The 21,611-nt window shown below is 61.5% G+C and overlaps 1 protein-coding gene across 25 annotated transcripts; it reads left to right on the top strand.

Annotated features, from left to right (window-relative positions):
- Positions 1-1,430: 1,430 nt before the first annotated feature.
- TNNT3 (troponin T3, fast skeletal type) lies at positions 1,431-20,374 on the top strand. Of its 25 annotated transcripts, XM_032268413.1 has the most exons (19): positions 1,516-1,628; positions 4,671-4,705; positions 4,867-4,880; positions 5,369-5,386; positions 6,835-6,852; positions 7,009-7,029; positions 8,219-8,230; positions 8,448-8,462; positions 10,878-10,901; positions 11,540-11,558; positions 14,104-14,149; positions 15,471-15,587; positions 15,680-15,757; positions 16,049-16,162; positions 16,267-16,376; positions 16,527-16,617; positions 17,869-17,909; positions 18,599-18,639; positions 20,040-20,374. In XM_032268413.1, the coding sequence occupies exons 2-19, from the start codon at positions 4,689-4,691 to the stop codon at positions 20,357-20,359; spliced, it is 1,116 nt and encodes a 371-aa protein (XP_032124304.1). In that variant the 5' UTR covers positions 1,516-1,628; positions 4,671-4,688; the 3' UTR covers positions 20,360-20,374. The 25 variants fall into 25 exon arrangements, with proteins under 25 accessions (XP_032124318.1, XP_032124310.1, XP_032124319.1 ...); XM_032268427.1 differs by lacking the exon at positions 10,878-10,901 and having other exon boundaries at positions 1,431-1,628; XM_032268415.1 differs by lacking the exon at positions 5,369-5,386 and having other exon boundaries at positions 1,515-1,628.
- Positions 20,375-21,611: the final 1,237 nt, after the last annotated feature.

Genomic DNA, 21,611 nt, shown 5'->3' with positions numbered 1-21,611 from the left:
CTGGTCACAGATGTCCAGGGACCAGGGCTGTACGTGGCCCCCCAAAGGCTTGCCCACGAGGACACGGGTGGGGAGGGAAAGACAGGCAGTACGGAGGAAGCCACAGACTCAGAGCAGGAGGACAGGGATGTTCCCAGCAACTCCAGCTCCAAGAGCTTTCCCAGCGGCCGGCACAAAGCGGGAGACAGCCAGGGCACAGGCTCTTTCCTTTGAGCCGGCAGCCTGGGGCCACCCCGCCTTGTGATGTAACCTCAGGCACACCCTGCCTGTCCCCAGGCTCTGCGGCCTTGCTCTTCCATGGAGGGGTTGATGAGGTGCCACACAAGGCCTTCCAGAAGCCCCGACCTGGCCCCCAGCACTGTGAGCCTCTGCCGGGTTGTCCCGATGTCCCTGACTCCAAGCCCGGGGAGAACAGGGACCTCATCTGCGCCTCTTGGGGCTCACCCCTGTCCTGGGCACCGGCCAAAAAGGAACCAACCTTGCCTGAACCCGACAGTTCCACAGACACCACCACCCACACTCAGCCTGTGGGGTCTGGCCGGAGTGAGGGGGTGAGTCAGGTGCCAGACTGCTCTCCCCAACTTGGTGCCTCAGTTTCCCTGATCCATGAGGCAGGGCCATCCAAGCTGGTGGCCTCACTGGCCAGCAGAGGGGCCAGCGGAGGCCGGGAAGGGAGTCTGCCAGTCGGACGGTGCCACCAGGAGTCCTGAGGGAAGAAAGCTGGTCTCCGAACCATGTGGAGCCTGCAAGACATGGTGGCACTGACAGTAATGGCCACCGTGAGTGCCCAGGGCCCCAGGGCCCCAGCGTGAGACAGGACCTGGAGGGAGGGCCCAGACCCTCACCCAGCGAGCTCCAGGGCCAGCCCCCTCCAACAGCACCAGCCCTGGGGAGGACAGCAGACTCAGGGTGCGGCCAGCCTGGCTGTGTCTCTCGCCCACTTGCTGTGGGAGCCCCAACGGCATCCACCCGGGGAGGCAGAACTGGCCTCTAAAGGGGTGTCGATGGGAGCCTGGCCTCAGTTCCATGGGGGTCTCCCAGACCGTGGGCTGCTTCCTCCCCTGGGGGAGACAGGAGGGGCCTAGGGCAATGGCGGGAGGGAACCCGGGCTGCGCAGACCCTTTTCCTGGACAAAACGTTTCCTCCCACAGGACATCTCAGAGAGATGGGGCAGGTGGACTGGGAAACTAGTGGGGGCCCAGCTCTGGTGACCCCCACACCAGTTTGGCCCAGAGACAGCCCTCGGCTTTGTGCCCCAGGGCTCCCCAGCACCCTCCTCCTCCCCTCCTCAGCCCATCAAGAATGTGCCCGCTGCTGGGAGTAAAAATAGAAGCTGACAGCTCCTAGAAGCGGAGGGGGGACCTTGCCTCCTTCTCCAAGCACGTCCTCGGCATCCCGGCCTCCTTCAGCCTCCTTCTCTGGCCATTCCTATACTTGGTAAGGGGCCTGCATGGGCACAGCACCCACCCCCCCGTGACTCCCCACACACCCCAGCCACCCAGCCACTGGCCAATGGGCTTCTGGGAAGATCAAATGTCACTATAACACGAGTCCCGGAGCCGGGCGCCAGTGCCTGCAGCCGGTCCTGTCCACAGGGAGCTCCAGCGCTTCTCACACGAGACCCACAGGTGGGTATGGGCAGGAGCGGCTGCCCAGGACTGGGGCCGACGGGGCTGACGGGGCCAACAAGGCCTCCCGTGTGTGGGTGGATGGCCTCTCGTTTCGGGGACACTCTGGGGTCCTGGGGCGCCAAGGTCCCTGGACCGTGCGGTGCCAAGCATCTCAACTTGACGCCCCATGGCTCAGGGCCCCCACGCAGCTGCTTCGGAGCCCGGAGAGTCTGGGGTGTGGACACAGTGGCGTGATGGTCTCAGCACCAGGAAGATGCAGAGGAAGGTGGGATGTGGAGGCCAGGAGGGAAAAAGTCGGGGCTCAGGGAAGCCCAGTGTGAGGGAATGGACCGAAGTGGTGAGGCAGGGTGGCGCAGTGTGTGCGCGCAGGCGGAGGCGGAGCAGGGGACCTGCCAGGGCTCAGGCTGATGGCTTGCGGCTGCCACGCAGACATTCGCCCGGGCCCATCCTGGCCTTCCGTGCCGCTCGCGAAGCCTGGGTCTCCAACACCACCGTTTTGTAGAGACAAAAACAGGAGCAGGAGGGCAGGGGCTCATGGAAGGCCATCCCAGGAGTGCGTCGGATTGGAGGCATCTAAAGCCCACGCCGCCTTGGGGGCCAGTGTCTGGAGGTGCAGGACAGAATGGACAGGGGCTGGGCTGAGGCAGGATGGGGCAGGAGTGAGGGGTGAGGGGCTGGGCCCCATCTTGTCCCTGGCTGCAGGCTGGGGGAGCAGGCGCTTAAAGAGGCCCTGCCCAGCCTCCCTGCCCTGGACACAGTCCCCCTGACTTGTGCCGTCTGATCGGGGCTTGGTCGCCCCTCCTGAAGTCCATGGGAGAACATGGAGCAAAGCAAAGATTGGTTGGATGGACACCAGGTCTGGGAGCATGATTGGGGCCACAGCAACGGAGGAGCAGCCTGTCTCCCCGCCCTGCCCTGGCCCCATCACCTCCAAAGGAGGGAAGGGTGACACATGCACCCCAGGAATCTGACTCGCACAGGCTATTTCCATGCGGCCGCTCTGAGACAGGCACTAACTGCACACCTGCTTTGCTCCTCAGCTGCTGAACTGCCACCCCCTGCCCCCAGCACACCCCCAACACTCTGTGACCCCTCCCCGCCACAGAGGCGATGACACAGGCCACACTGAGGGGAACAGAGCTCAGCAGAAATGCAGGTGCCTCAGTTTCCCCACTTGGAGAGTGGGCCTTTGCTGCTTCACAATGGGGGACCTTGAGGTCACTCTGCCTGGGGGTGTCGGAGCACTCATGTGACTCTGGCCCGGGGGAGACAGGAGGGAAATATGAGGAGCTGGGGAGGGCCTGGGTGCCCGAAGGCGAGGGGGCCGCTGTGGGCCAAGGAGGGCCGGGCTCTCACACCCGACTCACCCACGTCTTGGGTTTCTGGGCAGAGATGTCTTGCCTATTTCTGGACACCTCAGCTGCCACTGGCTCCTTATAAATAACCCACCCCAGGCAAGGGCCGAGCCGCCCCCATCTTGCAGTGGCCGACAGGTGTCAGCCCGGCCAGGGTAGGGGTGGGCACAGCAGGGCAGGGCCAGGCTTCGCTCCCCCCCTTCGATGACCCTCCTCCCTACAGAAGGTGGCCCTGGAGGAGGCTGTGGGACTTGGGTCCTGAGCCAGCTGGGAGGACAGCACCAAGGTTGAAGCGAAGCCCGGGGGGCCAGTGAGTGGCCAGAGCGGGTTCACACTGGGGGCCTGGGCAACTCTGGCTGGTGGGACTGAGACTGGCCCAGCCGGGGCAGTTACACGAGGCTGAACTTGAGGGGCAGCAGAGTCTCAGGAAGAGATTCTGGGATAGGAAAAAGCCGCCCCCATCGCCTGGAAGATAGCTATCTGCTGGTTAATTTCGCATGGATCTTAAGTTGCTCTGGGAAAATTAACATTCTTGACCGAGGGTTTGGAAAACGCTTCCCACCTCAGCGATGCAACGTGGATGCATTTTTAGCTGATGAACGTGTGTTTTTCTTATACAGCACTCCCAGGGGGGGCCGTAACTATTGTCTTCCAGTGATCTGTGCTGTGTTGTCATGAACTTTGTTTCTAAAACCCCGGCCAACATGGTGCAGCTGCTCGGCGTCTCCCCAGGCCCGGCCGACCGGTGTGCGTGGTGGCCAGCTCACACAGAGATGGTCCCCAGCTCGCTGGCCTGGGGCCACCACCGCACATGGACAGGGCGGCCAGTCCCGGGCACGGAGCTTCCCCTAGGCAGAGACAGATCCAGTGCATGCCCAGGGCCGGGGAAAGGGGCCACAGGGAGGGAAATGGTGGGGGGCTGCTTGCAGTCCAAGTGTGCCTGGCACGAAGCCCAGCTCAGGGGACGCAGGAGAAACAGCCCAGACCCAACTCAACGCACTCCAGGGCTCAGCACGATGTCTTCAGGAGACAGAACAGCTTCCCTGCTCCCTGATCAGGAGGGGTCCTCGGAGGGGTGTGGGGGGCACACCAGGGCCTCTGGGCATCCCAGAGGAAAACAGGCACAGAGGGAGCTTTGGGCTCAAACAGGGAAGAGGCGTTCTCACAGGGAACAGTAGGGTGAGCAGACTCCCCATCTCGGAGAGCCAGCCTTGGTCACCCAGGGGCTCACGATGAAACCCACCTACACCCGATGGGCAGAGAATATTCAGAGACAGGGTTCAGCCACATCAGCAAGATCTTCCTGTGTACAGAGTGGGCTGGACGGCATACGCCCTGCATTCTGGATGACCCCCTCAGGGGACGCTAGAGAGAGGATGTCTGCCCCGGGTGGGGTGGACACCACGGCCTTCCAACATCCCGTCCAGCTCCAAGATTCCAAGCTCCAGGCCGGAGCCAGGGCTGGAAGAGGGGACAGAGTCAGGGACGCCAAGGGCTGGGAGGGGCTGGGAGCCCTGGGGGAAGGGGGGCCCGAGGAGGTAGACTTGCCCAAGGCCAGAGCTGGCCCCTAAACCCTGCCTGCAGTCCCCCCACAGCGCTGCTCTTAGAGCCCACCTCCTGCCCTCTGCCCAGGCAGCTCCTCACTCTCTTTCCGTCCTCTTTCTCTCTCAATGTCTCTCTGCAGAAACCACCCACCTTCACCATGTCTGACGAGGAAGTGTGAGTACTCAGCTGGAGGCCGACCCCCACCCGGCTCGGGACCCCGGCCCCTTGGCTTGGCGGGGCTGGAGAACACGCTAACGTTTGCACAAATGCAGCCTCACCTCTCTCTCTCTCTCTCTCTCTATCTCTATCTCTCTCTCTCTCCTCCGGCCCCACAGTGAACAGGTGGAGGGTAAGTGTAACAGCCATTCTCCTTCCTGCTCTAGATGGAAGGGTCACACATGGGCAGGGGCTGGGCTGTGTATACCATGGGTCCCCTTGGCAGCAGACATCGGCTGCATCCCATGGCTGGCTTCTGAGCAACCCAAAGAAAATAGCTGTCCGACTGGGGGCCTCGTCTCTTCCCCAATGCGTAGCCACACGGTCCTGAGGGGCCTGCAGGGACGTGTCCAGCTCTGGGTCCTATCTCCGCCTCTCTCACACCCAGTGTGGGACATGGGCATCCAGGACCCCTGAGCCCCCTAAAAGCGACCACCATCACCAGAGCCTCTGCCTTCCCCAGTGCCTCCCCTGGGCCCAAGGACCCCCGACTGCCCGCCACTGGCCAGGGGGAATCGCTGGTCTGTCTAGAGCCGGGACATGCTGGCTCCTCATCCTCCCCCTCCCTTCACGGGTGGCCCTGTCTAACGTGGTCCCCTCTTTTGTTCTGTCCCAATGCAGAGCAGTACGAAGAAGAAGGTAACTCCGGCAACCGCCGGAAGCCCCCCAGCCCCTCCTTAACCCCCCTCTCCAGTGTGTCACTCACAGAAGTCCCCTCCCCAGGCTGCTCCAGGCCGCCTCTAGCTTATCAATATCCACTGTCCATCTTCCTCATCATTAACGACTCATCATTAATGACTGACGAATGAGGCCATCACTTAATTAATGATGAATGACAGTCATGAGATCATCACTAACCCCATCTCTTTAGTGGATTAATATATACTCGTGGTCCTTCATTAATCCTTCATCCTCCGTGTGCCATGGTGTGTGGGGCTCCCGGGGCTGCTCATGAAGGCCTCACTCTCATTAACACCAAGCGCCCTGCCATGCCCAGCGCTGCGTCTCTCAGCATCTCATGTCTCTCCATGTCTCTAGTTCCCTTCCGTGTCTCTCCCGGCACCCTCGTCTCTGTGTGCCAGTGTCTCTCTCAGCTTCTCTCTGTCTCTGTATCTCTCAGCCTCTTAGTCTCTGTCTCTCCCTGCCTCTGTCTCTCAGTCTCTGTCCCTCTTGGCCTCTCTGTCCCCATTTCTCCACCCCCATCTCCATCTCTGTCTGTCTCCATCTCTCCATACACCCCCAACCCTGTGCTGTAACCCTGGGTGGAGCCTGGAGCCCCCTCCCTGCGCTGGCCAGGTGTGGTCTGTGGGCGTCTCCATCGTGCTCGGGCAGGCGTGGGCGGGTGTGGGCGCACCTGGGAACTGTGCGGGGCGGCGGTTCTCAGGCCGACGGCACTGCCCCGGAATCCCTGGCACCCACTCAACCGGGGAGCAGGTTCACGCAACCCTAACAGGCTGGGCTGTCCTGTGAGCAGTCTTGAGTGCTATGTTTTGAAAATATTTTGAAAACACTTGGCTACCCTAACAACGTGAGCAAAACATTTCTTTCTCTGCCGAAAAGGTGGAAAGCCTCATTTCCGTGAGGGACATGTGGCCCTGGAGAGCCTTCTTTTCTCTTGGGGCAACCACAGAAGGGTCTTCTTGTGGCACGTCCCCGAAGACACCTCAGTGCCAGCCTCATTTCCAGGGGCGCTCAGAGCCAGGCCTCACGCAGGCCTGTGGGTCTTGTCCCCATCCTCACTTGTGTCACCTGCAGAGCAGGACTTAGCAAGGGCCTCTGTGCACAAACGCCTCCGGGCATGGGAATACCAGGGCCCCAGGAGGAGGATGAGGCCTCAGAAACCCCCCGGCTGGGCCCAGCCTAGTTGACAGTGACCAGCTCAGTTGGTGGGAGTCCCTGCTTGCCAGGGCTGGCCAGAGATGAAGGACTGACCCCCATCCTTCACCAGCCAAGCCAGCTCCAGGCCCTCTTCTCCAGGCTGGCGGCCTCCTGTCCCTGCAGCCCAAATACACTCCTCTCATGATTGTCTCTCTTCCCGCTCTCCCCCAACCCCACCTTCTCCTGCTCCCGGCTTCTCCGGCTCTCAGAGGAAGCCCAGGAGGAAGGTAAGTGGGGTCCAAGGCCCCGGCCCCCATGCCCACCCCCCAGCCTTCCTGTCCCACCCAACACTGACCTCCACCCCGCCTCTAAGGATTGCCGTGTGTCCCTGTCTAACCCTCTCCTCTCTCCCTCTGCCACCTGCAAACCCCGGCTCTCCTCAGCTGCAGAAGTCCATGAGGAAGGTATGAGGACCCAGGACTTCTGGTCCCCATGTGGGGCCCGGGGCCTGGCTGGAGCCCACATGGTGGTGGGGGAGGGGTGGGGAAGCCACGAGGTGCCAGCCAGCCAAGGGGCCCCCACATGTGGCCCTAACATAATCCACTAACCACAGCCAATGCTTGACACCAGAGAGGGCATGAGTCCTCGAGGGTAGGTCCCTTCCCCGCAGCCCCCCAGGTAGCAGGGCCAGGGACTCCCCAGGCAGGTGTGGGCTGGGCTGCTGGTCAGCAGGGCATCCCCAGGCATGGGGCAGAGGGGATGCTGCAGGGCCAGAAACAGGCCCACCCTAGCCCTCCACCCCACGGAGGGCAGCCCAGAGCCCGTGGTGGTGTCGACCCCTGGGCCTGGCCAGGACCCCCGGCCACATTTCAGGACAGCACAGGATGAGGGGAGAGAAGGCAGCTGGGGCGGAGCCCTGCAGCCCGGCACGGTCAGCTCCTTCAGACTCGTGCCCGCGCCAGTACCCCAGACCCCCTCACAGCCCTCTGCTGCGGGACCCTTGGGGTTCACGCAGGCTAGGGGCAGATGGGAGGGCTAGGTCCCATGCCCAGATCAGCAGGCAGAGCCATCAGTGTCACCTGGGGCTGCTAGCACCCTCGGAGGGTGGGAACAATCTGATCAGGCAAAGAGCAAGTGGGTCCCCAGCTGTTGGGATGCCAGGAAGTGGGGGTCCTGGGGACACCTCCCACGGCCCATCTGTGGCTCTACCTCCCAGGGCTGCCAGCCATGTCCTTGTGGGCCTCTGGTGCCACCCAGCCAGCCAGGCTACAACCTTGCTCATGGGCCTTGGTGCCCGGTCCAAAGGCAGGGACACCCTTCTGGGGGATCCCCAGGACAGAGAGGGGATGGTGGTGAGCAAAGGAAGGCCCAGCCCCAGTGCCGAGCGTGCTCCACAAGGCCGAGAGCCACAGCTCCCGGCCACCCTCCAAGCCTCAGTTTCCCCACCTGTGAGGCAGAGTATGTTGGGGATGCAGAGAGCAGGGTTTGAGGACGTGGGACTGGGGCGGTGGCCGCACCTGGGCTAACTCCAACCCTGTCTTGCTCGCTCCCTGCACGCGACCGGGCTGCTTTTCCATTAACCTCGGACCCTCTTCCTTTGACCTCTGACCCGTGGTTTTGCCTCTTGTTCCGTGGCCTCCTTGGCCCATGAAGTTCATGAGCCAGGTACGTGCATGACTTCAACGCCACATGGGCACCTGTGGCCATGTGGGGAGCGCAGGACCCAAGAAGGAACAAGAGGGGCCGCGTAGCCAGCAGCACCCGGCCTGCTCCCCGCGCCACCCAGCCCTGCCCTCCCCTGCTCTCCGCACCGCCCCTCTCACACTGGTTCTCTCTCCCTCCCACCCTCTCTGCCCACCACACCACGATGCTGCTTCTGCAGAGGAAGTTCAAGAAGGTATGCCGGCGCTTTCCAGACTCCAGAGCCCCCGTCCTCCCTTCTGTCCTCTCCCGCTTTCTCCCTTTTGCCCACCCCTTGTGATGTTCGCCACCAATAGCTTAGCCCGCTCTGGCCTCTGGGCTGGGGACAGAGTGAGGACCCTGGCTTAGGAAGTCCTGGCTAATGGGGTGAGGGCTTCCTCTGGGTCTCCCAGGCAAAGAGGATTTCATAGCTTGGGGACGACGAGGCTCTTCCTGGGCCGCCAACAAGAAGGTGGGAGGTGGGGGTGGCCAGGCTTGAGGCCCAGGCAGAGCAGGCCTTGGGAGGACAGTGCTGGGGTCCACTGGGACCCTCTGGATCCACCAGGGTGGGGTGGGAAGAGCCCAGGAGGGCAGGTCTCCACCCTGCTCCAGTTAGCAAGCCAGAAGCAGGAAGGTAGGGAGGGGTGAGGTGGAAGGGAGGGTGGAGGGGCAAGTGGAGCGAAGCAGAAAGGCAGGCTGAGGCCCAAGGTGGGGACGTGGGGACCCGGAACAGCCGGGGGCCATGCGTGCAAAGGCGCAGCCAGGTCCCGGCATCCCACCCATCGCCTGGGCCCGAGCCAGACACACCCGGTGTGAGAGGCCCCCTGGGTGGGCCTGCCCTCCCTGGCGGTGGGGCCGGCCGTACCCCTGGGTGGAGGTCAGAAAGCTGCAGATTCAGAGCAGGGGCCCCAGCTGGGAAGTGCTTCTCGGCACCGCCCCCCACCGTTCTCAGCGGCTGTGGGGCTGAGGGCCTCCTCCCTGCTGGGCCTGAGTTCTGGCAGGACTCCAGCCTCAGAGAGGCCCCTGGACTAGAAGGGACGTGCTTGGAGGGGGAAGGGGCTCCAGCCTCACAGGAGAAGGTGTCCAGGAGATGTGGAGGTGACAGGGGCGCCGGGTGGCTCTGGAGCCAGCACTGAGGCAATCGGACAGACAGACAGACAGCAGGGGGGCGGCAGGAGCAGAGGAGGCAGGGTCGCCAGGACAGCTTTGCCACTTGGCTGTGTGGTCGCTCCCCCCAGCGCTCAGCCTCCCACCTGACCTCGCCTCCGCCCTGGCCAGCCTTCCCACCCCAAGGGGCTCCTCAGGCAGGCGTTGCATCCAGCAAAACCCCCAAATCAGGGATGCGGGGCCAGCAGCCCATCCATCATCCTCATCACGCCATTCCTTCCGGGCCCTCAGCCAGGCTTCTGCGAGCAGGACGCCCCACCACTCTCTCCCGTGCACCCCACTCCAAGGTGTCCGGAACGGGTGACTCAGGCCCACATGCAAAACCAAGGGTGCCATGGGTCCTCTGTGCTGTGCAGGGGGCTCCCAGGCCACCAAGCGGTCTGCCATCAAGGAGGACTAGAGGCCCTTGAACCCCGGGCCAGGCGTGGGCAAGGCAGGACCCCCACCCTACCCCTGGGCCCAGGCCTGCTGGCCTCAACCAAGTGCAGAGGACAGCGCCAGGTCAGACTCCGAGGGCCAAGGGCATCGCATGTCGATGGCCAACTAAGGCCCAGAGCAGAGACTGAAGGGACAGGGTGGGTGGGTGCCACAAGGCTGGCGGCAGAACCCCTCCCGGGCCTCAGCCGGGCCAGGCCAGCCAGGGAGAGGGAGCACGGGGGTCCCAGAGGGGCCCATCCCAGTCTCGGGAGAGCAGCCATGTGACAGTCAGAGGGCAGGCCTTGGGGAGGTCGGGGTGAGCACGCCTGGGCCCCTGGCCTGTGGATGGGGGCTGTGGTGGACATTCTGGACTCAGGGAGGGGCTCGTAGGGCTGAGACCAGCCAGGAGTTAGAACTCACGCTGCCGGCAGAGGCTTCTGAGGCCTGAGGGCCTGTAGTCACTCCATGGCCTGCTGAGTTCCACCCAGTAACACAGGCTTCAAAGGCAGGGGTCAGGCGCCGGGAGGCTCCAAGACAAGGGCTGCACCCACCCAGCTGCAGTGCCCTCTTTTTGGGTTGGGTCTCAGATTCCAGACCCAAGAGGACAGGCTGGGGGGACAGATGAGACCCAGTGCCCTTAGCTTCCGGCCTTGCCCCGAGAGGTATCCATGTCCCTCCTGCTCTCCACCAGGTCTTCAGGGCAGAGCTCCACTGGGCACCCAGCCCCTTCCATCCCCCACAGGCAGAGATTCACTGGCCCCACAGGCACACCCTGGGGAAGGGTGGGTCTGAGCAAGAGGGGTGGGCCCCGTGCCCACAGACCCCCGGCAGCCCCTCACAGCCCCCCGCAATCCCCCCACGGCCCCCCGCGGCCCCCCACGGCCCCCCGCAGGCCCCCACAGCCCCCCGCAGACCCCTGCAGCTGCCCCACAGCCCCCCACAGCCCTCCGCAGCCCCCCGCAGACCCCCGCAGCCCCCCGCAGCCCCCCGCAGCCCCCCGCAGCCGCCCTGGCTTTTCTCTTGCATGTGCGCTTGTGCCGCCTCGAAGACATCGCAGAGGAGGATGCAGAAGGTAAGGGCCCACCCCGCTGCTGGGGGTGCAGGACCCTGGCTCTGGCCGACATGAGGAAGAGGACAGGCGCTCTCTCACTGCCCTGCCTCCCACTCCCTCTGTCCTTCTTCTTTCTCTTCCCCTGGCATGGGGGTCTCCGACAGCCAGGCCTTGCAGGCCTTGCTGCTCCGCAGGGTGCCGCCAGGGTCGGGCTGTGGGGGCCTCAAGGGTGCCCCTACTCCCAGCTTCTGCCACACAGTGGAGGGGGAGTAAGCAGGACCAGCCAGCAGCGCCAGAGCCCAGGCAGGGCGCGCCCCGCTCCTCTTTCCCCCAAGCCCCTTCCTTCCCAATCTTCATCCCAAGCCCCTGTCCTCTCTCCTCCCTCCCCTCCCTCCGCAGCCTTCGAGGATGCTGCGGTCTCGCTCCTATTTCTTCCCTTTGTCTTCCTCACCCTTCCTCCCTGACCTTTTCCCTTCCAACCCCGCCATGGGCTTTTGCAGGCCTAGAGCAGAAACAGGGTCTTCTTGTTTCTGGGGGTTGGTGGGAAGACAGCTGGAAAGGAGGATGGCCCTCAGCGAGGGGGAACCCAGGGCCCCAGGCTGCCTGTTCTCACCCTGGCTGTCTCTCTCCTTCCCCCATGCTGGTGCTGCGCTGAACAGAGGAGAAGCCAAGACCCAAGTGAGTGTGGGGTCCTGGCGGGCCTGGCCAAGTGTGTTCTGCGGTGGGGCTGAGCGCAGGACACGGCCAGATGCCTGGAGCCTGCACTTGGAAGGATGGATACTCAGGGCGCAGGGTGGGAGAGACCAGGGTCACCTGGGAGGTGGACTTGGGAGGCCCAGCAGGGTCATCCGGTGCAGAGAAGGAGGGCTTCCTGCAGGAGGAGGCTACTGACAAGGAAGGAAGGAGGAGAGGTGGGCGGGAGAGAGTTTAGGAAGGAAGGTGGGGTGCTGGGGTACAGGGAATCGGGCGACCACCACACCCCATGGCCTTTGGGGGACCGTACCATCCCCAGTCATAGTACCTAGCTGTGACAACCGACAGGAAAGGGAGTCGGCAAGTGGAAGAAAGAGGGGTCTCACCCCAGAAAACCACTTCAGAAGGACACCCTGACCATGTCCAAACAGCCCGCTGTGCAGGGCCCCTGCTCCCCTCTGAGGCAGAGTTCAGAGGACCTCGTCCTCACCATGCCCGCGTGTGAACACTTCGTGGACTCATGTTTTCAGTGCAGCTCTTGTGATTCTTCTGCTTTTGATCAGTACTCACAAGCCGCAGCACTCACTGCGCAATTCACCCTTTTATCTCAACTGCCCTTGCCCGAGTCTTGCTCTGCACGAGGTGGCCTCCCCCAGCCCCTCAGCGCGCGCTCACGGAGAGCCCCTCAGCACGCACTCTGCCGGCTTCTGCTTGGGGAGCCCTGTAGACTCTCCGGAGAAGAGTGAGAACATCTAAGGGCAGGGCCGGCACAGTTCCATCCTTTGCACTTTATTTTTCAGCGATTTTAAGTACAGTAATGCCTGATCACGAGATACTTTCTCATTTTAGAAAAATTGTTTGTGTTTTCATTATGAAAATAAAACACCTCATTAAAGAAAATTTGGAAAATACATAAAAGTCGAATGAAGAAAAAAAGTCGTCTATAATTCTCCTACCCAGCCAGCCAGACTGTGGAAAAGAGCAGAGAGAAATAAAAAGCCCTATTTCTTCCTTTTTTCCAAGCCCAAGGCATGGAAAAAAGGATATAAACTCTGTGCTGTTTTTCAAACATCGTACTGTCTATACAGCCTTGAATTCTGCTTTTTTAAAATTTAGCACTATTCATAAGTATTTTTCCATGTTTTTACATAGTCTTCTTAAATATTTTGAATGGCCACATAATATTCCATCAATTGGACAAACCATAATTTTCCTAACCATTCCCCTCTTGCAGGCTTTCCTCAATATTTTACTATCATAAATAACGCTGCTTGGAAAGCGTTTTCTGTCTTTAGGGTTATTTCCGTAGGCTACATTCCCAGAACTGGAATTACTGGGTCAAAGAGTATGAATGTTCTTAAGGCTCTGGCATGCCGTGCCAAATTGCTTTCCACAACGGCCTGGAGCGCTGTCTCCTACGTGGGATGTGAGCGAGTCCATACCCCACACCCTCCTCACCCGAGGACAGAAACGTGCTTTTACGTCGAAGCCTCTGATGGATGGGAAACGGCATCTCATAGCTGTCTGGCTCTGCGCCCCCAGAGTCACTCGGGGCCAGCATTTCCCTGTGTTTGTGGATGGGTCGTCTTTCTTCTCTGAGAATTGGTAGCTCTGTCCGTTGCTCATTTGCCTCATGGTGGAGGCGTCTCCGTGTTTTCTTAATCATCAGTTTGCATAAGGATATAAGTCTTCTCTGTATTTGCTGAAAATATTTTTTTAGTCTGGTTTTTTATTTTTGGTGGGTGTTTTTTTTTTTTTTTTGCCTTTCCATCTTGCTTTTTTACGCACATACATAAGTTTTTCATTTGCCTGGAGTCATCTGGCCTTCTTTCCCTGAGAGGCACCTTCTGGTGCCTCTGAGCTTAGGAAACCCTTTCCCGCTCCAGTTTTTGATTGATATTTAGTTCTACTTTCTTCTATGGTTTGTTGGAAAAAATCGTTGTTGTTGTTTTAACTCTTTGCTGCATCTGGAATGTATTGCTGAGAGGAGCGGACCCCACACCCAGCCGGAGAGGGGCCCTGCTTCCCCTCCAGACTGCATTCTTCCCTGCCCCCTCTCCTCCCTTTGGGCCCCCAGAGAGAAAGATGAAAGAGGGGCTGGGGAAAAAGAGGGGCTGGGGAAAGGCGCAGGCTCCCAGCAGCTGTTCCTGCCACAGAGGCCACCGCCTCCCATGGTGGCCGTAGCTTCTCACCTGACCTGGCTGTGTGTGTTTATCTGAGAAGGAAACGGAGGTGCCCTCCCTGGTAGCTGGGGTGCCGTGACACTTGCAATGGCCAGAAGCCGAAAGGGAGCTGGGGGCGCCGGAAGCTAAAGCCTTCTTGAGGGACTCAAGCCACTCTTGGGATGGTGGGCTACAAACCTCATAAGATTAAGCTGGGGCAGACGTGCCACTAGGCAGGGCATCCTCGCCTGGGGGCCAGGGCAGGAGGACACCAGGGCCAGCAGGGGCCAGGTGAGGGACAGCACCAAGCCGACCCTCTGGGGTGGGTCCCCAGGTCTCTGCTCACAGGCCTCTCTCTGTCTCTCTAGACTCACTGCTCCTAAGATCCCAGAAGGGGAGAAGGTGGACTTCGATGTAAGTTTACAGGACTCTGGTTGACATGGCCACCATTTCCCCAAACCCCAGCTTTTGGGCTCCGGGCTAGGCCTCAGAAGGTCACTTTCTCCCAAGCAGGCAGAGCTGGGGCCACCTGGGTCTGGGCAACTCTACCATAACATAGTCCTGGACCACAGGAAACCCCTCTAAAAATAAACATCTCTCTTCCTTTCTCCTCCATGTATCCTTCTGTCCATCCATCCATCCACCCATGTAAGCACCTACCCATTCACCTACCCATCCATACACTCACCCACCCACCCACCCATCCACCCAACCATTTATCCATCCGTTCATCCATCCATTATCCACTCACCCATACAACCACCCACCCACCCAGCTACCCTCCCACCCATGTCTCCAACTATCCACTTACCCAGTCACCCATCCATCCGTTCATCCGTCCATTATCCACTCACCCATACACCCACCCACCCATCCACCCACCCAGCCAGCCATTTATCCATCCATTATCCAGTCACGCATGCAATCACCCACCCACCCACTCACCCACCCAACCATCCATCCAACCAGACACGTATCCACTCACTCATTCATCCATCCATCTACCCACCCAACCACCCATCCATACACTCACCCACCTGTCCACCCACCCACTCACTCACCCACCCATCCGCTCACCCATCCATCTATGCATACCGCTCATTCATCCACTCACTCATCCACTATCATCCACTCACTCACGCAACCACCCACCCACCCATTCATTCACCCATCTATCCACGCACCCACCCACTCACCCACCCATCCACTCATCCTCTAGCCGTTAATCCACACATCCATCCCTCCACCCCTCTATCCACCTACCCATACATCCACACATTCCTCCAACCATCCATCCACCCACCCACTCATCTGCCTCCATCCTCTGGCAGTCATCCACCTGTCCATCAGTTCATCTGTTCACACACCCATCTATTTATCCAACAACTTTATCTCGCTCAGCAGTCTTCCCTCTGCCAGGCCCATGCTGGGCATCTCTGAGGATGATGACAGAGCCAAGTCAGAGCCAGTCCATCCCAAGGATGCTGAGGACCTTCTAGCTGGGCACCATCCCTGCTCTGTGGCTCAGGAATCAGGCCACCCCCGGCCCCGATGAGGATAGCAGCTTGGCAATGTGGAGAAGGCAAAACTTTCTGTCCCTGCCATGTTCGTGGTGGCCAAGGGAATCAGGGCTTCTCTGCTGGAGCAAGAGACAGGGCCTCGTGCGGCAAGGCAGGCCAGGCAGGGCAGAGGTTGGAGGAAGGGCAGTGCTGACACCCACTGCCCCTGCCTACAGGATATCCAGAAGAAGCGTCAGAACAAAGACCTCATGGAGCTCCAGGCCCTCATCGACAGCCATTTTGAAGCCCGGAAGAAGGAGGAAGAGGAGCTGATCGCTCTCAAAGAGAGAATCGTGAGTGGGCGGTTCAGGCTGCAGCAGGGGCTGGTGGGCACCCTCGGAGGAGCTGGGGGCAGGGCTGAGCAGACCCCCTTCTCTGGCTGCAGGAGAAGCGCCGTGCGGAGAGAGCAGAGCAGCAGAGGATTCGTGCAGAGAAGGAGAGGGAGCGCCAGAACAGACTGGCAGTAAGGACAGCACCATCCCCACCCCTGCCTCTGCCATTGAGCCCCACGTACAGAGAAATTCGGGAGGCTGAGGCCTTCCTCCTCCTGGGGTTCCCAGTGTCGCCAGCCGATGATCAGAGCCACTGGCTGAGGCCCCCACACCCTGCAGGACCCCTTGCAAGAGAACACACCTGGGCCAAGACCTGGAGCTTCCTTCCAGACACTTCTAAGCCCGGGGTGGGTCCCTAAAGGCTGCCCAGAAGGCACAGTCCTCCTTCCATCCCTGAACGTCTCGGGGACGGGTCTCTACAGGAGGAAAAGGCCAGAAGGGAGGAGGAGGACGCCAAGAGGAGGGCAGAGGACGACCTGAAGAAGAAGAAGGCCCTGTCTTCCATGGGAGCGAACTACAGCAGTTACCTGGCCAAGGTGCGTGCCTGCCGCTGCTGGGAGCACGCTGGCCGCCTTCAGTGTGGGCTGCGCCCTGCGCCCTCCTGAGTCCGAGCCCCTCTCTTTGGGCCTGTTCCCTACAGGCTGACCAGAAGAGAGGCAAGAAGCAGACGGCACGCGAAATGAAGAAGAAGATTCTTGCCGAGAGACGCAAGCCACTCAACATCGACCACCTCGGTGAAGACAAGCTGAGGTAAGGGGCGGGGGTAGTGGGGCTCTGCCCCAGGGGGCGGCTCTGCAGGAGCTGCCAAGGCTGGGCTCCTCGGTGGCTGGAGGAGCACTCCAGGGGCCCGGCGCTGCCTTGGACTTTTTCACCGAAGCCTTGCCACTTTCTCTGCCCCAGGGACAAGGCCAAGGAGCTCTGGGAGACCCTGTACCAGCTGGAGACCGACAAGTTTGAGTTTGGGGAGAAGCTGAAACGCCAGAAATATGATGTGAGTCCCAGCCCCTCCAGCCCTGGGGCCACGGCGGCTTTCACCTGCCAGCCAGGGCCGCCACCTTCCTGCACCCCTACCAAACTCTGGACCTACCCACCCCAGGGGCCTGGGCCCTACGAGGCCCACACAGGCTGTTGCCACTGACCCCTGGCTGGGGCTGCTCTCTCGCTGGGGACTGTGGCCAGAGCCCATCCTCCTGGCTGGCCATACAGCACCCTGAGCAAGGAACCTTGCCCTTGGGTGGCCTTGGTCACCCTGGCCATGAGGATTGTCATGGGAGAGCGGCCATGGCCGAGTGGACTCAGGGTCCACTCTCTGAACCCCTGTAAGCTTATAGAAAGTCCCCATCGTCATTGAGCTCAGCTCCCGGGCACTGAGCCCCCCGGTGTGAGGCGTCCTTTCCGAATAGCTCCTCCGCGAACCTTCCACCAGGGCCCACGACACCTGCTTCCTCGGGGCAGGCAGAGGGGGCGACACACTGCACCCTGAGGCTGGGACAGGGAGCCTGGGACTATGCGCCTCTGGGACAGAACAGGGTGACCTTCCATCGCTGCAGGCTAAGCTGGGGCTCGGGAAGGCAGCCTGCCTAGGCAGCCTCGGGGGCTGGGGTACAACGTGGGAGCCAGGGAGGAAGCCAAGCTTCTTGCCACCCTCCCAAACACACAAGTGGGCTCCAGGGGCGAGGGGCGCAGCCATGAGTGATCCGTGTGCTAGGGGCAAATGCAGACACTCCAGCATCACCATCAAGACCACAACGTCCAACATCCAGCACCGCCAGGGGCCCCAGGGGAGCGCAGCTGTGCTCATGAGGCCTTGCTCACGCAGGTGCAGCGGGGCTGGGCAACCAGTCCACGCCAGCCAGGCAAATCCGAGCTCCTTCTCAGGGGCTCTGGGCACCTGGTCCTCCTGAGCCTCCGCAAGCTCCCCTCCAACAGAGGCAGATGGCTGCACTCCCTCCCACAGCGGTCCCCAGGGGCTCCAGGCATGGAGGACAGGCCTGACCTCAGTCTCGGGACTCTCCCAGAGGGGCTGGCCCTGATATGGCCTTTACCGCACAGGACCCAGGCCTTCCCATGCTGTGTTCCCAGGGCTGAGTCAGGGACCCACTGGCTCTGCATAAGCTCTGGTCACAGCAGGTCCCCAGGGGCTCCAGAGCCTGGAGGGCCATCACCAGGCCAGCCCAGCCCACAGCAGGGCCTCACTGCCTCGGCCACCCATCCAGCCTTGTAACCATCTTGGTCTTTCTAGATCATGAATGTCCGGGCCAGAGTGCAGATGCTGGCCAAGTTGTAAGTAGCCGGGTCCGTCCTGGGCCAGGCCTGTGGGTGTGCACTGCACGGTGAGGTGAACCTCTCGCATGGCAAAAACCTGGGTCACTCAGGATGCTGGCGGCAGGGGGCCTGGAGCCTTCCTTCTGCCCAACTCTTCCCTCATGCCTGTAGCCGGAGGCTGCCCAGTGGCCACTGCCCTGATGGCAAGTGAGGAAGGGCCTCACCTTCCCAGGAGCTCCACCTCAAGCCAGGAGCGGCCACAGAGTACCCCGGGGGCAGGCAGGACGGCGGGAGTGGCTGGCCCAGGAGCAGGAGGTACACTCCGGGCTCTGAGCTCGTTGGCTGAAGGGAGCCGGAGCTGGGAAGGGGGGTCTGCAGGCCTCACCTGCCCCGCCCGCCCCATCCATGCTCCGTGCCCCCTGCCCCGCAGCCTGCCGCAGGCTGAAGGTAAGTGGCCAGCTCCGGGCTGCTGTGTGTGGCAGCCCAGGCCAGTACAGGCCGGCGAGAATAAGTCCAGGCATGAGCCCAAGGGCCCACGGACGGTGTCCCCCAGCGCAAGGAGCCAGGAGACAGTAAGGGAGCCGAGTAGCCCGCGTGGGGCCCAGCAGCTCTGGGTCTCGCAGCCCAGCCCGCACTGCAGCGGAGGCGGGCCTTCCCCCAGGCCTGGCCCTTGGGTCGTCACAGTGAGTCACTCGTGTTGTCCACAGATCACCACGCTCAGGAGCCGCATCGACCAGGCCCAGAAGCAGTGAGTAGCCCTGCTGTCCTTGCTCCGCACCGGGCACAGGGGCCCGCGGAGCCGGCACCATAGCCAGTCCCTAACAAGGGCTGGTGGTGGTCGGTGGTGGCTGGCCTCGGCAGGGCCATTGTGAGACTAACCCGTCCAGGCCACTGGGGCCAGCATGTGCAGGCCTGTGGTCAGGGACCCAGAGCCTCCTGACCCGCTGCATGCAGAGGAGCCCTGGGGGATGGCAGAGTCAGGAGGAGGGAGCCCAGTGGGGCTCACCCATCACGCCCTCATCCCGCGTCTGTCATTGGCTGCAGGGAGAGGGCAGCCATGGGACCCCTAGACGGGGCCGCTCCAGGCGTCCTTTGTTGTGGCCAACCTGGGCCCCAGGGTGTCCACCAGTGTTCCACCCTCTAAGGGGACCTAGGGCAGGGAATTAAGCAGCCAGGGCTTCGTCCCAGGCCCTCTGTGATGCCAGACAAAAACACGGACTCCTCTGGATGGTGACGCCTCATCCATAAAATCGGGTCCCCACAGGAGCTGTGGGAACCCTTGGCATAGCTGCTCACCCACCTGCATGGGCCTGCACCCAGGGCGCTCCTGGCGGTACCACACTGGGGATCCTGTCACCGAGCCTGGCTGCACAGCCAGTTCCATTCCCCAGGGATCACCGTGCCTGGGGGCTACTCGGATGTGCTCTAGGATTCTTCCCCTCCTCCCATGGCCCCGGCTTCCCCCAGGCCCCCAGGGCCAGCTCCTCCATGCTGCAGGCGACCTCACAGCTTCCCTGTTGTGTGGTCAGGGGTCAGACGGGCATTGGCGAGATGTGCCTGTGCCTGCGTGTGTGCACGTGTGTGTGCGTTGAGGGTGCTCAGGAGCATGGGTGAGGGCACGGCCTTCAGCCAGAATCTGATAGGGGCCAGCCTTGGGGGCACGGGCACTCCTGTCCTCCGCCTGCCTCAGTCCCTTACCTGCACCCAACCCCTCCTGGCTCTCAGCCACGTGAAGGCCTCGGACAGACGGGGCAGGCTCCTGGGACCGCCACCCGTCCAAGGCCTCTGTCTGGAGGGGCAGGAGCTCTTTGGAGGCCAAGTGCCCGGGAGGGTTATCATTATCTGCCAAGACAGCCTTCCCTAGCTCGGGAGTCTGTGTGCAGTGGCACCTCGGGCAAGGAAGGGAGGACAGAGGGAGGGTGCCCCGGGCTCACATGGCCGGCCCCCAACCACACTAACAACCCAGGCCCGCCAGGCACAGGTGAGTGAGTGCTGCCTGAACTGAAGCTGGGTGTACACCACGAGCTTGCGCCGGGCCTGTGCCCTGAGAGCAGCCTGGGGTTGGGCTGAGAGTCTGCCCAGAGTGGGGGACCAGACGGGCATGGCCAGAGCCCCTGACACTCAAGGGCCACTGCTTCCCATTTGCAGCAGCAAGAAGGCTGGGTCCCCAGCCAAGGGCAAAGTCGGCGGGCGCTGGAAATAGAGAGGCCAAAAAGGCCCCTCGAGGCAGATACCCTCCGCCCTCTCGCACATGGGAGTCGCTCGTGGGACTCGGCATCCTCCAACCCCCACCATCCCAGCAGGAGCTCCCTGACCATCCTGGGGCTGGAGAGGCCACCCCAGAGCCCCACCTGAATCTCTGTCCTTGCTGCCTCCATCCCCCAGGGCCTGTGAATAAAGCTGCAGACCCCCCTCCACCGCGTGCACTCGCTTCTGCATGGGGGCCCCGGGGGACACGGGGGAGGTGAGGGGGCTGCCCAAGGGCAGAGCGTCCCGGCCACCTGCGGGGCCGGCTCAGGAGGGGACTGGCCAGCACATGTCACATGCTGCTATGGCCAGGGTGGTGCCAGGATGCCCATACGCTGCCCATTTTCCCTCTAAAATGTGGGCTCCATCCCCACCTGATGGAGTCCTTTAGGACCCCTCCGCTCTCCACTTCTATGGGGTCTGCCCAGGCGGGGTCTGCAGGCCTCACCTCCAGCCCCAGACCCCATCTGCGCCAGCTCTGAATCCACTGGTGGCAGAGAAACTTTGTCTCAGGAGGGGGTGAGGGAGGAGGGCAGGGCTCTGAGCAAGACTTTGCCACCCCTCAGAAAGGCAGAGGCAGGCGGTGAGGGGCTCAGGCGAGGGGCGCACCCCGACCCTGGTCTGGGCGAGAGCAATGCAGCGCACTCACTCCCAGCAGCCAGCAGGCAGGGCAGACGCAGGCAGCCCCCCAGCACACAGGACAGCAGAGTGCACATGGGTCATAAATCTCAAAATCCTGACCAGAGAGAATTCTGGAAAATATAAATCACAGAAATTGGATCAAGACGCAGAGACTTGTACAGCAAAGTATTCACAGAGGAAGGTTTGGAGTCCAAAATGGTCTCCTCAGGAAGACGCAGGGGCGGGCAGCCACATCTGTGAGCTCTGCTGCCAGGGACGGGGAGTGGGGGTTGGTGCGGGGTGGGGAGCGCAGCCCCTCAGTCTGCAGTGGGGATGGTGGCAAGGCCAGGACCCAAAGGACAAAACAGAACCTCCAGATAGCATCACACACGTGTGCAGACCCCGCGACACACATGTAACACACACACATAACATCACCCCCAGATGTGTGACCCCACAACACACACACACACACAACACATCATCTCAGGTATGTTATCCCAAAACACACACACACAGAGACACATCAACCCAGGTGTGTGACCCCACAACACAGCTACACACACACAGAGAGACACACACACACACCACCCAGGTGTGTGACCCCACAACACACAACACACACACAAACATCCCCAGGTGTGTGACCCCATAACACACAGCTACACACACAGACACACACACACACAAACATCATCTCCAGGTGTGTAACCCAATACACACAGACACACACACAGAGACACACACACACACACACACACACACAAACATCCCCAGGTGTGTGACCCCACAACACACACAGCTACACACACAGAGACATACACAGAGACACATCATCCCCAGGTGTGTGAC

Source organism: Sapajus apella, unplaced genomic scaffold, assembly GCF_009761245.1.
Source record: "Sapajus apella isolate SASKATOON/1434 unplaced genomic scaffold, GSC_monkey_1.0 scaffold181, whole genome shotgun sequence".
Lineage (NCBI taxonomy): Eukaryota > Metazoa > Chordata > Mammalia > Primates > Cebidae > Sapajus > Sapajus apella.
The sequence above is the reverse complement of the archived record's forward strand: the minus strand, read 5'-3'. Positions and strand labels throughout refer to the sequence as shown.

Coding starts and splice junctions, on each gene's coding strand:
- TNNT3 (XM_032268413.1), top strand. Junction 14,150..15,470: donor GGGAGAAGGTGGACTTCGAT/GTAAGTTTACAG, acceptor CCCTGCCTACAG/GATATCCAGAAGAAGCGTCA. Junction 15,758..16,048: donor AGCGCCAGAACAGACTGGCA/GTAAGGACAGCA, acceptor GGGTCTCTACAG/GAGGAAAAGGCCAGAAGGGA.